This window comes from Atta colombica, unplaced genomic scaffold, assembly GCF_001594045.1.
Source record: "Atta colombica isolate Treedump-2 unplaced genomic scaffold, Acol1.0 scaffold150, whole genome shotgun sequence".
NCBI classification, from domain to species: Eukaryota; Metazoa; Arthropoda; class Insecta; order Hymenoptera; family Formicidae; genus Atta; species Atta colombica.
In genome coordinates, this window is record NW_017259240.1 from 1,645,475 (window position 1) to 1,660,073 (window position 14,599).

Consider the following 14,599-nt stretch of genomic DNA (forward strand, 5'->3'; position numbering starts at 1 on the left):
TGTAAATTTTGTATAAATTGTCTTTCAAATAATTATCAAGCCAAAATACCTATTAGATGCCATCTCTATGTTATCTGTATTGATCATTGATCGTTTATATCATTGAACATGAGTGGACATGATTCAAAAATCTGATATCAAACTTTTATAAAATGCTTTATAAAATTTCTTGTATACTGAAGATGTGATCAAGAAATGATTTAATGAGAAATATGATACATTGGCCCAAATTTTTAAGCAAAAACTGAATGAAACTGATTATATGACTATCTATAGATATTTGATTTTCGAAGTCGCATTAGCAAAAAATTTTTTGGGAATCACTTGAGTGCATTTCATAGCGAATAGAAGATAAAATCAGAAAATATTGAAGTTATCGAGTTATAAAAGGTCAAAGAAAATGAATTTTAAAATTCTCTGATTTCTCCAGATGAAAATTTTCCATGGCCAAATATAAAATATGTAAATTTTAACATTTAGAATCAAGGATTGTAGGAAAACTAGCCTATATTATAAAAAATAATGCAAAAAAAAATAGCATAATAAAATTTTGGGTGCAAATTCAAGCCAACAAAAAAATAAATTAGTATTGAAAAAAGAATGCAGTTTTGATGAAAAAGAATGATCAAATAAAAATACTGAATAAAATATAAATTTTAATTATTTTATTAAAAAGTGCGTTAGTTTTGAACATATTTGACTATAAATATTAGAGATATAATATTTAAACAATTATAACAATTATTTAAAATAGGAGCAGTTTAAGAAAAATTGTGAGCAAATTTCTTATAAAATTCCAAACTTTTTTTTATATTCTCTCCTAATTTTTCTCGATTTTCCATGACCAATTTCAATTTCCCTGACTTCCCGATTTTCCCGGTTTTCTAAGACTGTAACAATCCTATTATTTAAATACATTATAGATTATATATTGCTCATATAATCCTGGAATCAATCTCAGAAAATGATACATTAATATTAATATTAAGCAGCAGTGTGATTAATAATAAGACTAGTGATTAATGTCGTCACCTCGACATTTATTCAGAACAGACACATAATTTGTTTTGTTCATACTATCAATTTGATGACAAGAGAATTATAAAAAATTGCAAAGGCCTTAATAGTCTCGTTAATAAAGTTAGATCATTTGTAAAATTTATGACAAGCAATATCTAATAAACGAGTTATATCAATGTCAAACAGACTCAGGTACATTTGAAGATGAAATAAAGAAATTCATTCTGGATGTTAAAATAAAGTGAAACAGTACATTCTACATGATAAAACGATTCGTCGAATTATGGAACGTGATCAACAAAGTTCTATTTGCAAAACATACGACTGCAGACGTTTTGAGTTCATCACGTTAAAGAAGATATTAGATCTGCTGAAACCACTAAAATTTATTGCTCAAGAATGCTTGGCCAAGAATTATATTGCAATATCGAAGATAATATACTCACTGTGATGCAAGATAATATACTCACTGTGATATATTATGAAGACGTACAGACTTGAAATTATGAAACTGAAAGAAAACATCCTACCAAAATTGAAGACGTGATTCGATTACGTAGAATTCATCAATCTGACTTCTATCGCCACCATCCAATACTTGGATGCCTGCTTTAAGACCCTTTACTTACAGAACGCGCAGGCTCTGACTGATGCCAAATACTTGTTGCGCGACATGATATGATGAAATAGTCTAACTCATCCAGCAAATCTGAACAGCAAGTTCGATCTTCAGTTCCATCACGATATTTTGATTATACCCACGGAAGAAGATAAAGGACGAGTCATAACATCGAAGGACGAGCTTTGTACTTGGCTAATTCATTAGCTTATTTGAAAGACAATCTTTTAGAGAAATTGAAAAGCATCAAATTTTTACCAGGAAAAATAAAATAAATTGTATATAGAATGAGAGTTATACTAGAAGAAAAATCGGAGAATTACTATTTATTATTTATCTCTCAAATATCCCTTATTGTACATTTACATATTGTAGTGGTAATGAAATACTTTACGACTGCATCAGTCCCAGCTAAAAGATTGTTCTCAAAAACGAGAATTCAAATCTAGTAGTAATCAAGTCTAATCAAGTAATCGATTAGGAAAAGATTAAATAAATTATTATTTTTTTAAATGAATAAAGATTAGTTTCAAGAAATCATTAATCTTATTGATAATGACTTATTAAAATGACAATAATTCTTGAAATTACAATATTTTTTATAGACATTTATCTTCATATTTATCTGTATATGAGGCATTCCACGTCCGAGTACCTTTGAAACATTGTTATTTTTATATAATACTCATATAATTTACATTGAATTATTTAAGCATTAGAGATCCAGCTTCGATCATTATAGTTAATTTCTAGTTCTAGTATTGATTGTATTCTCACATGTACAATCTAAAATAAAAGATTTCTTATAGTCATTTTTAATTATTTTTTAACTTTCTGACATTCTATAGATAAAAAGAGACACGTATTTCGCGAAAAAAATTTGACATTCTTTTATGTATTATAGTTATTTATGCAAATTGTAGAAATTCATAAAAACGTCGCTTATATAATTCAATTAAATTATTATATAACGTCGAAACTATTAATCGTACAAAAAAAATGCAATACGTGTACGAAACTACGCTGTCATATACAACAGAATTTTTTAACTATACATTTCAAATTCCATTTTGTAATTTTTATTTTACTTCAATTAAAGTGGAAATATGACAATATGATGATAATTTTTATAAAATTTTTAATTGGTGAGGATGAAAAATATTAATAACAATTGTAAACAAATAGAAAATAATGTATTTATATGAAAATGATAAATTAAAAAATGATAAATTAAATCCATCCATAGAACAATTTAAGATCTTTAAATACATAACATAATCTATTGCATTTTTTATTCGACTAATAGTTGATATAATAATTTGAATAATAAGTATAAATACAATAAGTATAATGAGTATAAATAATTTGAGTGTTCGCACGAGCAGTTTTTCTGCTTATAATATAATGCTATACAAGAATAATTTCACAAAAAAATCTCAAATTTTTTTCGCGAAACACGTGTCTTATATTTTTATCTGTAGAATACATACGCCAGTAAATTAAAAAAACAAAATTAAAAATGATAATATTTCAAAACTCTCCGGTTTGACGTATAATACCTCATATATTTATTTTATATTTATGATATAATTATAAAACACAATAGTTATTTTCTTTTGAAAAATACTTTATAATATCTTGTGTGTGATATAAAAAATATGGAGTCCTATTTTTAGAATAAACCATTATTACGGTTAACAGCACACTTTTGTTTTATTGTAGACCATTGAATTTCTTTTAAGAAAGAATATTCCCATCAATTCTGATATCATTAGACATTCATATCTGCATTATTTTCAAAATATTGATATTAACAGAGAGACCCAACGAATAAAATTGTCCGTATGAGTATTGGTGTGTGGTGAAAGTAACAAATTCAAATGTATACACTGATATTTTTGGTAAAGATATTCAACGCATCAATACTTGAGATTTTTCCAAGAATCAATGACGTAAGCGAAAGTAATTGAATCAGGCGTCTTTTTATTCGGCATCTGCGATACTTTGCGATTCGCAGATGCTGCTTGAAATTGTTCGAAGAAACAAATTGCTAAGACCCTGCAGATTGGTGGTGATTGAGTCTACATTGCAAAGGCCTTGAAGGCGTTTAACGCGCTGGCATCGCGCCGTTTGTGTGATCTGCAAAAAGCTTCTCCCGCCATTCGATTAGACTCTTTGCAGGCGTTAAATCTAACAACTTCTTTACATAGAGATTTTTATATATATTTAATTCTTATATTTATCTTTATATATTTAAAAATATCTTTTAACAAATATAATTTAAAAAAAAGGTCGACGTTTAATAAAATGCGTTATTTTTAATTCTTTATCACATAATATTTTTATATTAAAATTATTTAAATATTCAATATTTAAATAACTTTTATCTTTACTTATTAGCTGATTTTTAATTACAATTATTTAAACGCACATAAAATATATAATTATATACTTTGGAATGAAGTAATCTCAAATAGTCATACATTTAACATAGATAATAATAACAAACAAAAGTTTATACAGTAATTTTTTGAAAAAAAAAAAAAAAAAAAAACGAAACTAAAGGTACTTCCAACTTTGCTCGATTTTAATTCCGAATTTAAGCAGACTGTATAATGATTTATGATCACCCGTTAAGTGATACTCGTTTACATTTACGACAATACTAACAATGTCGGGCACATCATTTCGAGATAACGCGAAGTACTTAATTCGGGCACTTAAAATCATTACCTGACGCCTGAGTATCCACCGACGATAATGAACGTGCAAATTTATTTGATACATCGTACCGCACACCCAATATTAGCTAGCACGTTCACGTGATCGTTGAGAAAATCACGTGACCACCGCTGATATCGAAAGTGGGCTAACTTTTCACGTGTCACAAAGGATGGGCATAAAGATATCTCTTACAAAAATTTAATTACCAACCAATTAATCATTTATTTTTAATATTAAAAGTAAACAATACTTTTAATACTTAATAAAATAAGCGATTGATTGGCTAATACTAATATTAAATTTCTATGAGGAAAATTTATAAGATTTTTATCAATATTACGCCCACTTCAAGGCTGTGCTTTGGGTGATTTGTAATTCATTTAATTACTGACCAATTAATTATTTATTTTTAATTTTAAAAGTACTGTTAACAAACAATTTTTAATACTTAAAATAAGTAATTAATTGATATTAATATTGAATAAGTAATTTATTTAATTAGAACTCCAGATAGAATATCTATGTCTATTTTGTTATGTACCGTTTAATGCAAGAAACATTTGAAAAAATCGGAAGTACAACATAAAATGTACATTAATACCAAAGACACAGAACCATGGATCGCGTTATCCATATCTAAATAGTATATCTAATGTGGTCAATAAAAATGAGAGAGAGGAAGCGGCCAATCTCTCTCTCTCTCTCTCTCTCTCTCTCTCTCTCTCTCTCTCTCTCTCTCTCTCTCTAATAACATTATCGTTGAATAGAAAGAGACAGAGACAGAAACTCGTCTTCGTGCCCTATCTCTCTAATTTTTGTCGACCAACTGTACACAGTTTGCGGATTACGCAGTCTATGCTCTACATCTTTGATCATTTAAAACATGTACAAATATGTAGTCACAAATAGAATTATAAATAGAAAAATACCATAAAATCCGAAGTGAATTATAGAGCATTTAAAACAAACTTCAATCTCGGTCTTGTAAAATCGTTGAGATTGAATTTAATCGGTAAAATCTATTGCTGTCCGTGTATAAAATTTCTATTTTCGCATCTCGGAATATCTAAATGATAGTTTCGTGGAGCGTAACATCTTTAGATTATCGGCTTTAGATTATCGGAATTCTCAGCTCTTCGAGTTTTTTAAATTATATATCTCATTTTATTAAATATAGAAAGTGTAACAATGTGTACTGCGGCCGCAAATAACAGACTAATGTACGTGTTAGAGCTATTTCCGACCAACTCATAATGACCAACTCATGAATATGCCACAAATGATATATTAATGCTATTCGTTTCATGAATAGTTTAAAAATACTTATTAAATGTTGTATCATTTTTATATATACCTTAATATTTTTTTATATTATTTTATTTCTTTATATTTTTATATAATTTACGTGAAAAGTAGGAAAAATACGAATAATCAACAATGTCAAATATTGACAAACAGTGTATCTTGTTAAAAATATCAATCTTAATCTAAAGATATATAGCGAACTTCCTTAGATATGCAAAAATTAACATTTTTTTTGTCCATTATGTGTTTAAATTGAAATTAACATTTTATCTTTAACAGCCTATTTTGACGTTTTAAAACTTCTATCGTTAAGAACTCGATCGTTCACGGAAAGTATTTACATAAATAACTGTATAATAAAATACATAGAAAAAGTGCGAGATGGTGTAACTGTATTATCTGTTATGACGATCCACAATGAGCGACTCAATTACGCACACGTGATTCTCTGTGTATTCTCCTGTATTCGTTATCACATTACGAATCGTCCTTACTTCCCCTCGCCGCCCATCGCTCTATTCTTATCGCGGCGCGCCAAGAATGCATTTTCGCGGCGACGTATCTTCGGGTGACGCTCGTAAGCCGCGAGCTGCGCCGAAACATCTCCGGAGATATTTTTAACGGACTTATTAACGAATTGAATCGTCGCGCCGAAACGATTAGCGCATCCGTTGCAGCCGGATGCGAGAAAAGTCTGCATGATACCGTTGCATTGTTTATACCTTTTCTTTTTTTCATACAAATGAGTGAAGAAGGCTATATTTAAGGTAGATCTTGGTACTCGATAATATTTTTTCTGTGAATCTCAATTTTCATTACAAGCAAATTGTTTGCCGACTATCCAGTCTTGAAATACAATGTTAAACTGAAAGTTTGAGTACATAATATCACAATTCGTTTTTTTTTATTTTTCTAATCGAATTTTCGAATAGTTCGCCTTAAAGTTCGTATCGAACTACGAATTCAAAATTGAGGATTATGAATTTGAGATTAGGTTTCAACTATTAGATGTTCAACAATTTTGCTTCCGCCGTTTTTTTCCGAAATTCGAGGCTTTATTGTAAAAAATTGGTTATACATTTATGATTCAAGGTATTGCCCATCGCTGGCCACTACTTTCTCCCATCTTTCGGGTAACGTACGAATTCCGCGTCGAAAAAATCTGGTCATCTTTTGAGGCTATCCACGAATCGATCCAATTTTTAACTTCTTCATAAGACCGGAAGTGCTGGTCAGCCAGGCCGTGTACCATTGATCGAAACAAGTGATAGTCAGAGGGAGCAACGTCTGGAGAATACGGCGGGTTGGGTAGGACTTCCCATTTCAACGTTTCCAAGTATTATATATATCTTGACCACTTTCGCAACATGGGGTCGAGCATTGTCATGCTGCAAAATCACTTTATCGTGTCTCTCGTTATATTGCGGCCGTTTGTCTTTCAATGCTCGGCTCAAACGCAATTGCGTTCGATACCGATCGCCTGTGATTGTTTCAGTCGGTGTTAACAGTTCATAATACACTACGCCGAGCTGGTCCCACCAAATACAGAGCTTGGAGCTTGACCTTGGAGCCGTGAATGTTCGGTTTGGCCGTCGACGTGGAAGCATGGCTGGGAACTCCCCATCATTTTCTGCGCTTGGGATTATCGTAATGAACCCATTTTTCGTCCCCAGTCACAATGCGATGCAGAAATCCCTTCCGTCTTTGCCTTTCAAGCAGCTGTTCACAAGCAAACAAACGCCGTTCAACATCTCTCGGCTTCAATTCGTACGGCATCCAATTTTCTTGCTTCTGAGTCATTCCCATGGCTTTGAGGCATTTTGAAATGGCTGTTGAGTCACTCCCAATGCCAATTCTTCTTGATTTTGACACGAGTCTTGCTCAAGTAATGCCTCCAATTCTGCATCTTCGAAAACCTTCTCTCTTCCACCGCTATGCCAGTCTTCGACGTCAAAATCACCGTTCTTGAAGTGTTGAAACTACTCACGACACGTTCTTTCACTAATAGCGGCCTCATCATAAGTATTTGAGAGCATTCGATGAGCCTCAGCCGCAGATTTCTTCATATTGAAGCAAAAAATTAAAACCTCCCGCAAATGACGAGAATTTGGTTCGTAAACTGACATTTTCAATCGAGAATAACTTTATGATGCAGACAAATCGACTAATGTTTCTATGGGGTTATGTTGACAGATGCCCAAGTTTATTGTATGACGTCTATGATCTATTTATTTCGACCACCACTTACCGCTAAAGCCATCTATAGGAAAATGGCGGAAGCAAAGTTGTACACTTAATTCCAAACGAAACGGATTAAAATTATCTGGTAGTGATCGAATTCTAATCTTTAATTCCCAATTATTACGTAATCTGATATGGGCTTAATTTTCCGCGATTTAACGTTTTTTTTACTACCTTCTTAGTCAATCGAGTTATTAGTCTCATTATATTTTTCAAAGGATTTTTGAAATATCTGAAAAATTCTGGTACAATTATCTTATCTGATACAATTTTATAACATTCAAAAATGCGATACAATAATATGACCCGAAACATTTTTCACTTTTTACGAGCTGAATTTGAGATAGAATAATTGAAAATTCACAAATTGGGTCTTCAAATCTTCATCTGGATCACGAAAAGCTAACAGCAAAAGTTTCAAGAAATCAGTTTGCAGTAAATCTCGAGGGTAAATCTCTAAAATTTTTATTGCCCGTACATCACAGATCTTTAAGGAATGTCCAGAGGATGTTCTTATGTTCTTTGAACGTAAAAATATTCTCAGTCCTAAAAATATTCTCAGGACATCTCTGTGAATGTAGGATTGCTGATCCTCTTTTTTTCCCGGGATATTATTTTCTTTTTTAGAATGCCCGGAGATTTTCGAAAGACGTTCGAGATAATTATAAGTATCTGAAGTTTCAAGGAAGCTTCTAAATATTTTGCTTTGATTCGTCTCGCGGTAGCCTTTTTTATCCAAAAGCCTTAATAGACTTTCTAAGTCATTACTTAAGCTTAAATCTTATAGGCTTCTTATAATAAGTTATTATTTAAGTTATTATTTAAGTCTTAAATCATAAGACATTAACCAATCACAGTCGAATGTGAAGAGAAAAATCGATTTGTTAATTTCATATAGCTTAAGATTTAAAGTTTAAGTAATGACTTATTGTAGAAAGTCTATTAATCTATAATAAATTGATCAATCATGATCGATTATTTTTCTCACATTCAACTGTGATTGGTTAATATCTAATGATTTAAGACTTAAAACTTAGGTAATTAGCTTATTGTCCAGCTGTAATCATAATTGTTGCACGATTGTGATTGACAAATTATTTTTTAACCAATCAGATCAGTCATTTTGCTTTAATTATTGGGTTGTCCGGAAAATTCGTGCCGATGTTGAAGGAAAATTGAAACGCAGAAAATTTAAATTTTAGTATACATTTATTAAATTATATAGGTATATATATTAGTCGGCACGAACTTTCCGGACAATCCAATAGTTGAAAAATAATCGTTAATCACTAATGTGATTACGATTTTAAGCAATAAAAAAATTAATTAATAACGAATGTAAAGAAAATAATTGATTATGATTGGTCAATTTCCTATGTTAAATTATATGCCTAATGAGCAATTAATTATGAAATAATTATTCACTAACCAATTTTACTAATTTACACGCATTTTTGTACGCGTCCGGAATTGCAAGTGAAATGCTGAAGATTTTTAGCTTGTAAATTCTAGTTAAAAAAATGTTGATACGGTAATCCTAGTTGTGTCAGCCAGAAAAATATCAATCTACTGCTAAGAAAAGTGATTACCCAATTTATTTTCTTTCTTTTAAGCAACGATTATTTTAGAGAAAGAAAAAACATTTTCCTAATAATAATCTTAAAATATACTTATTACAAAATTTTAGAAAAAACTCAATTATATTTATTATGTACTCAAAACAAGGATTTATTTTCTTTTGAAAAATATTATAAATTAAATTGATCGAAAGAAATAAACTTTTTATAATAAACTTTTCAAACAAATCGAATTTCTATTAATTTAATAAACTTGATCGAAGTATTAATTAAACTTACTAAGAATATATTTTTACTTACTCAGAATATATTTTGAATAAATTCAATTCTGTTGATGTACTTACGATAGATTTGCGGATATATGAACTTTTTAAAGACTTGAAATAAGTAATTATTACTTGCATAGAGTAATTACTTGCGTATCTTTCTGCATGTCGAAAACGCACTTGGACCGTTGCGTTTTGCCCTAATCATGCTCCATAATAAACAAAGTCGTGAGGCGATCCGATTCCAGGTGAAACGACTGATATCGCGTATGTAAGGTTCGCCGATCGATCGGAGAAAAACGAATCCGGGAAGAGCGATCCGGATCGTTCTCTCGCCGCCATATCGCATGTACTGTACATACCTACATACCTTGCACGCACGGACGCGTTTGTACGTAAACCACGCTTAAGAATGACCGATCTTACGGTATTCATGGAGTACGACTATCCCTCCTATACGAACAACGGCGAAACGTAATACGATGTCTCGTCGACACCCGTATCTTTGTTTGAACGATTAAAATGTGGAGGTGATTTGGAAAAAAAATATTGTGACACGAAATGCGATAATGCTCGTTGCAAGTTTGAATCTTGCGCTTGTGTCTAAGACAGACCCCCGATTTATCACTCCAGCAAACGACAATGGATTAAAATGGATTAAAACTTTTTTAATGCGTACTTTAGATTGAATGGATCCGAGCCGACATTAATTTAATATTCGAAAAAAAATACATTCATATTTAAGGAGTTACAAATTTTATTTCTAAGACATTTATAATAATTATACCTGAAATTAACTACTTTAAATTGGTATTAAAAAACACACCTTAATGGGATTCGAACCTGGAACTTCTTAGATTATGAATCTCTACGTTACCTACTACACCACTTCTTCAATTGATAAATACGTTATTCATTTTTTACTTTAACTACAACCAGCTAAGCTATTAACGAATCATATAGATATAATAAAAATATCATCATTTGACAAATATAATAAAATATAAATAATTTACATTACTATAAAACAACATTAAATAAATGTCGGATAAACTAATCTTGCTTGGCCGATGTCGCGCGCTGTGATTAGCCTAATATTCGGGCTGTGTTCGATTTGGTTTGCGAGTGTTCACATTGATATTCATTCATTGTATTTCTAATCGAAAAGAAACAAAAGAACACAGCTCAATTATTTTTACGTTACAACTTTTTTGAACTAGTTGGATTAAAATAAAAAATTTCCTATTTACAATTTTAAATTATTTAAGTAGCATTTATGGTTCATTTTTAATTAAAAACTTTTTTTTATTCAATTAGATTGAAAAACTGCATTTCATATTCAGGATATTGAATTGAGCAGTATTCACGTTGCACAGAAATTGTTGATATTATTTTTGAATTTAACTAAATTAAAAAAAACTGTACTTCCTACTCACAATTCTGAATTGAGTAGTATTCACGACAGAAAATGCTAATATTATTTTTAGATTGAAAGGTAAAAATATGCTCCATGCAATAAATGAATAAAAATGTATTCAAGATTGAAAAGGCATAGACATTTGCTTTATGCAATTCATATAAATGAATAAAAATTGCATTCAGGATTGAAAAAGATTTTCATTTGAACATTCACGAATCTGTATTTCTGAAAATCTGAATCCATTTTAATCCATTTCAATCCATTCTCATTTGCTGGGACGCGGCTCACTGTCGTGCATCGCTCCAGCTGGTGTGTTCAGTGTGTTTATATACATGGTCGATATCGCGGGGAGCAGGAGGCTCACTCGCATAGACGAGCGGCTGAGGGGGGGGGGGGAGGAGAACCTAAATGCATGAAGGGGATGAGCGGGAGGTGAAATGAGAGAGAAAGAGAGAGAGAGAGAGACGGAGTGAGTGAGAATCGTGCGGCGATCTCGCGGGTTTTGTGCGTAGCGATCGCTCGATTGGCACTTACCGGCCGCGGATCTGGCACCGTTTCTTCCATGATGCCTGCGATACTTCTTCGTCGTCGCAGTCCGATCCTTCAGCAACATCATACACGCACTCGCACGCGATCGCTTCCAACGGCGGCGAATCCGCTACGCATTATTATGTGGCCGTACGGCGGCCATATTTGCTTGCTCTCCACTGCTCGACTGGTGAAGCCCCGCAGCACCGCCACCGCGGTCACGCCGCTCGCGGCTCGCCTCGGCTTGGCTCGGCCACTCGCTCGGCTCGGCCTTTGGCTCGTGGCCATGCCGTCACTCGTCCGCTCGTCGCTGCGCGCCGCTGACGTCACGCGGCAAGTCGTCTGCACCCGCGCGCGCACCCGCCACGTGTCAGGACCGTCGCGCATCGTGCGCGCGCCCGTCACATGATCGCCGCGAGCCTACCTGTCACGACGTTCTCGATTGTTCTCGATCTGTCAATGTTCCTTCTCTGTTGCTCCAGAATTCTCTTATCAGTTCTTACAAAAGAGATTTATTTTATTTAAAATTATTTAAAATCTTTTCTTAGGTAAAAAAAATTGTATTCAAACATTTCACGATACTCTCGATTGTCCTCGATCTATGAATATCCTTCCCTGGTGCTTCAAAATTCTCTTATCAGTTCTCATAAAAGAGATTTATTTTATTTGAAATTATTTTTAAAATTTTTTCTTAGGTAAAAGAAATTGTATTCAAACAGATTGCGTGATGTTATTAAAATTTTTTTGTATCTCCTCTTTTCGAAGTTAAACGTGGAAAGTTATTGGAAAATATTTTTAAAAATTATTTCTGATTAGTAGAAATATTGATTAGTAAATAAAATAAGATGAATCTAAAATGATTATTGAATAAAATAAAAGAAAATATTGATTATTGAATAAAATTAAATGAATCATAAACAACAACGCATCTTATTATAGTGTAAAATTTATTTCCATTTGAGAAAAACCGATATCGATTAATAAATTTTTTGAAATTTGTAAAGGAGAAGAGTGAGTTCACAGATAATGACGGAATAACAATTAAAAACGGTCCTGATGCGTGTATGACTTTTTACTTCACACAATGGGATTCTTGTTTGACACACACACTACCTCGAACAGAAAACAAAAGATTATATCGAAGGCAGCCAGTGCAAAACACGATTGATATATCGCAGTACGACAATCTCGTCTCCGTGCATTATATTTATATACATAATTATATATATGAATATATATTTATATATATAAAAAAATGTTTATTTATATAGGGTGCTTAACCAAAACAAAAAACCATTCAGCATTTATATCTCTACACGAAAATTTTTTTTTAGAGTTTATCCTGAAAATATGATAATTGTGAGGACAATATTGTATTTCGAGGAATTTTAATGTAAACCTCTCTCATTCATTAATAAAACTACAATAAAGTATAAAATATAAGTTCGATTAATTTTATTAAAGTGTATGATAAAAATCTTTAAAATTGTATTGTATCATAATTATTATATTTTCAGAGTAAATTTTAAAAGAAAATTCTCTTCGTGTATAATTCATCGACGCAACATTGATCCAATATATCTCCTGCAATATATGCCAAAATTTAGCCAATGAATGTTGTGCTACTCGAGATGATAGACAGTAAAGTTTTAATAAACATAGATCGAAAACTGAACTGTTTTTGAGAAATATAAATAATTTTGTATATTAATATCATTACTGACTAATTGATTTCCTACATGTCGTATACGATATAAAAAGAGATTTCCTCAAATCTTATTACTTTAACGTTTACAGAAATAAACAACGTTTACTCTATATATGTCTCCCTTTCATTTCATACTTATTTGGCATTTTACAGAATCATGAACTCAAAAATTCTAGATCTTTAAGATTATTTGATAAGCATACTAGATTCGGTCATATAATTCTTTAAATTATTCATTAGCAAAGAATATATGATGCTTATAGAGTGAAAAAAGTTTAAGGAATTTAAATTAGGGCATCAGGAGGCCAACTGGTCCAATCCACCTTTGACCGTGTTTAAATATTTCCTCACATTACGTATAAAGAAAGCCCATCATGCATATACTACATAGATATAATCTTTCAGCTGGAGACTGATTCTAAAATTGATTTCTTAGTGAATATGTTATGGACAAAGTCCATATAGTGGGCAGTACCTGCATTGCTCGAGTCGTGTCAACATTGGTAATCATGTTGAGCAATACTGACATTGTATAGCAGGCAACTCCCCAGATAACATTTATGTTGCATAAGATATCTAAAAGTCTTTTAGATGTCTTATGTTTAAAAAAGACGTCTTTTAGATATGCAATACTTATGCAACATAAATGTTATCTAGGTCGGCAATGCCGACACAGCCCACTGTGGACTTTGATCGTAATATTCATCAAGAAATTACTTCAATTCTTATAAAGTTTATACCTCCAGCTGAAAGATTATATCCATGTATAATTATACATGATTATATACATGCATAACTTGAATCTCTTTATGCATAATGTAAGGGAGTACTTAAATATGGTGTTTGGTTAAAAATGAATTGGACATGGTAGACCAGTTGACCTTCCCTGATTGAAATCCCATCTACGCGAATTTTATCATAATTGGGAGCATTCAGAACGCGATTTGTAAACATTCAGGTAAATCATGTCACATGCGATACATGGAAACTAATAAGTCAATTATGATACTAATATACAAAATCATTTATAATTTTTTTAGAAACAGTTCAGTTTTCAACCTATGGATATTAAAACTTTTTACTCTATATTATGTACTATTTATTATATAAATGCTTTTTTGTGAGCCCTGTATATATATGAGCCCTGTATATATATGTGTGTATATATATATATAATATAACGCTTCAACT

At 31.6% G+C, this 14,599-nt stretch overlaps 1 protein-coding gene across 3 annotated transcripts in view; it reads right to left on the minus strand.

Annotated features, from left to right (window-relative positions):
* LOC108685336 (nuclear factor of activated T-cells 5) overlaps positions 1–11,907 on the minus strand; it is a 44,434-nt gene extending 32,527 nt beyond the window's left edge. For all 3 annotated transcript variants that reach the window (XM_018190077.1, XM_018190076.1, XM_018190075.1), the window contains exon 1: positions 11,707–11,907. In XM_018190077.1, coding sequence (XP_018045566.1) covers positions 11,707–11,788 — 82 coding nt within the window. In that variant the 5' untranslated portion in view covers positions 11,789–11,907. The remainder of the gene's footprint in view (positions 1–11,706) is intronic.
* Between the last annotated feature and the right edge of the window lie 2,692 nt (positions 11,908–14,599).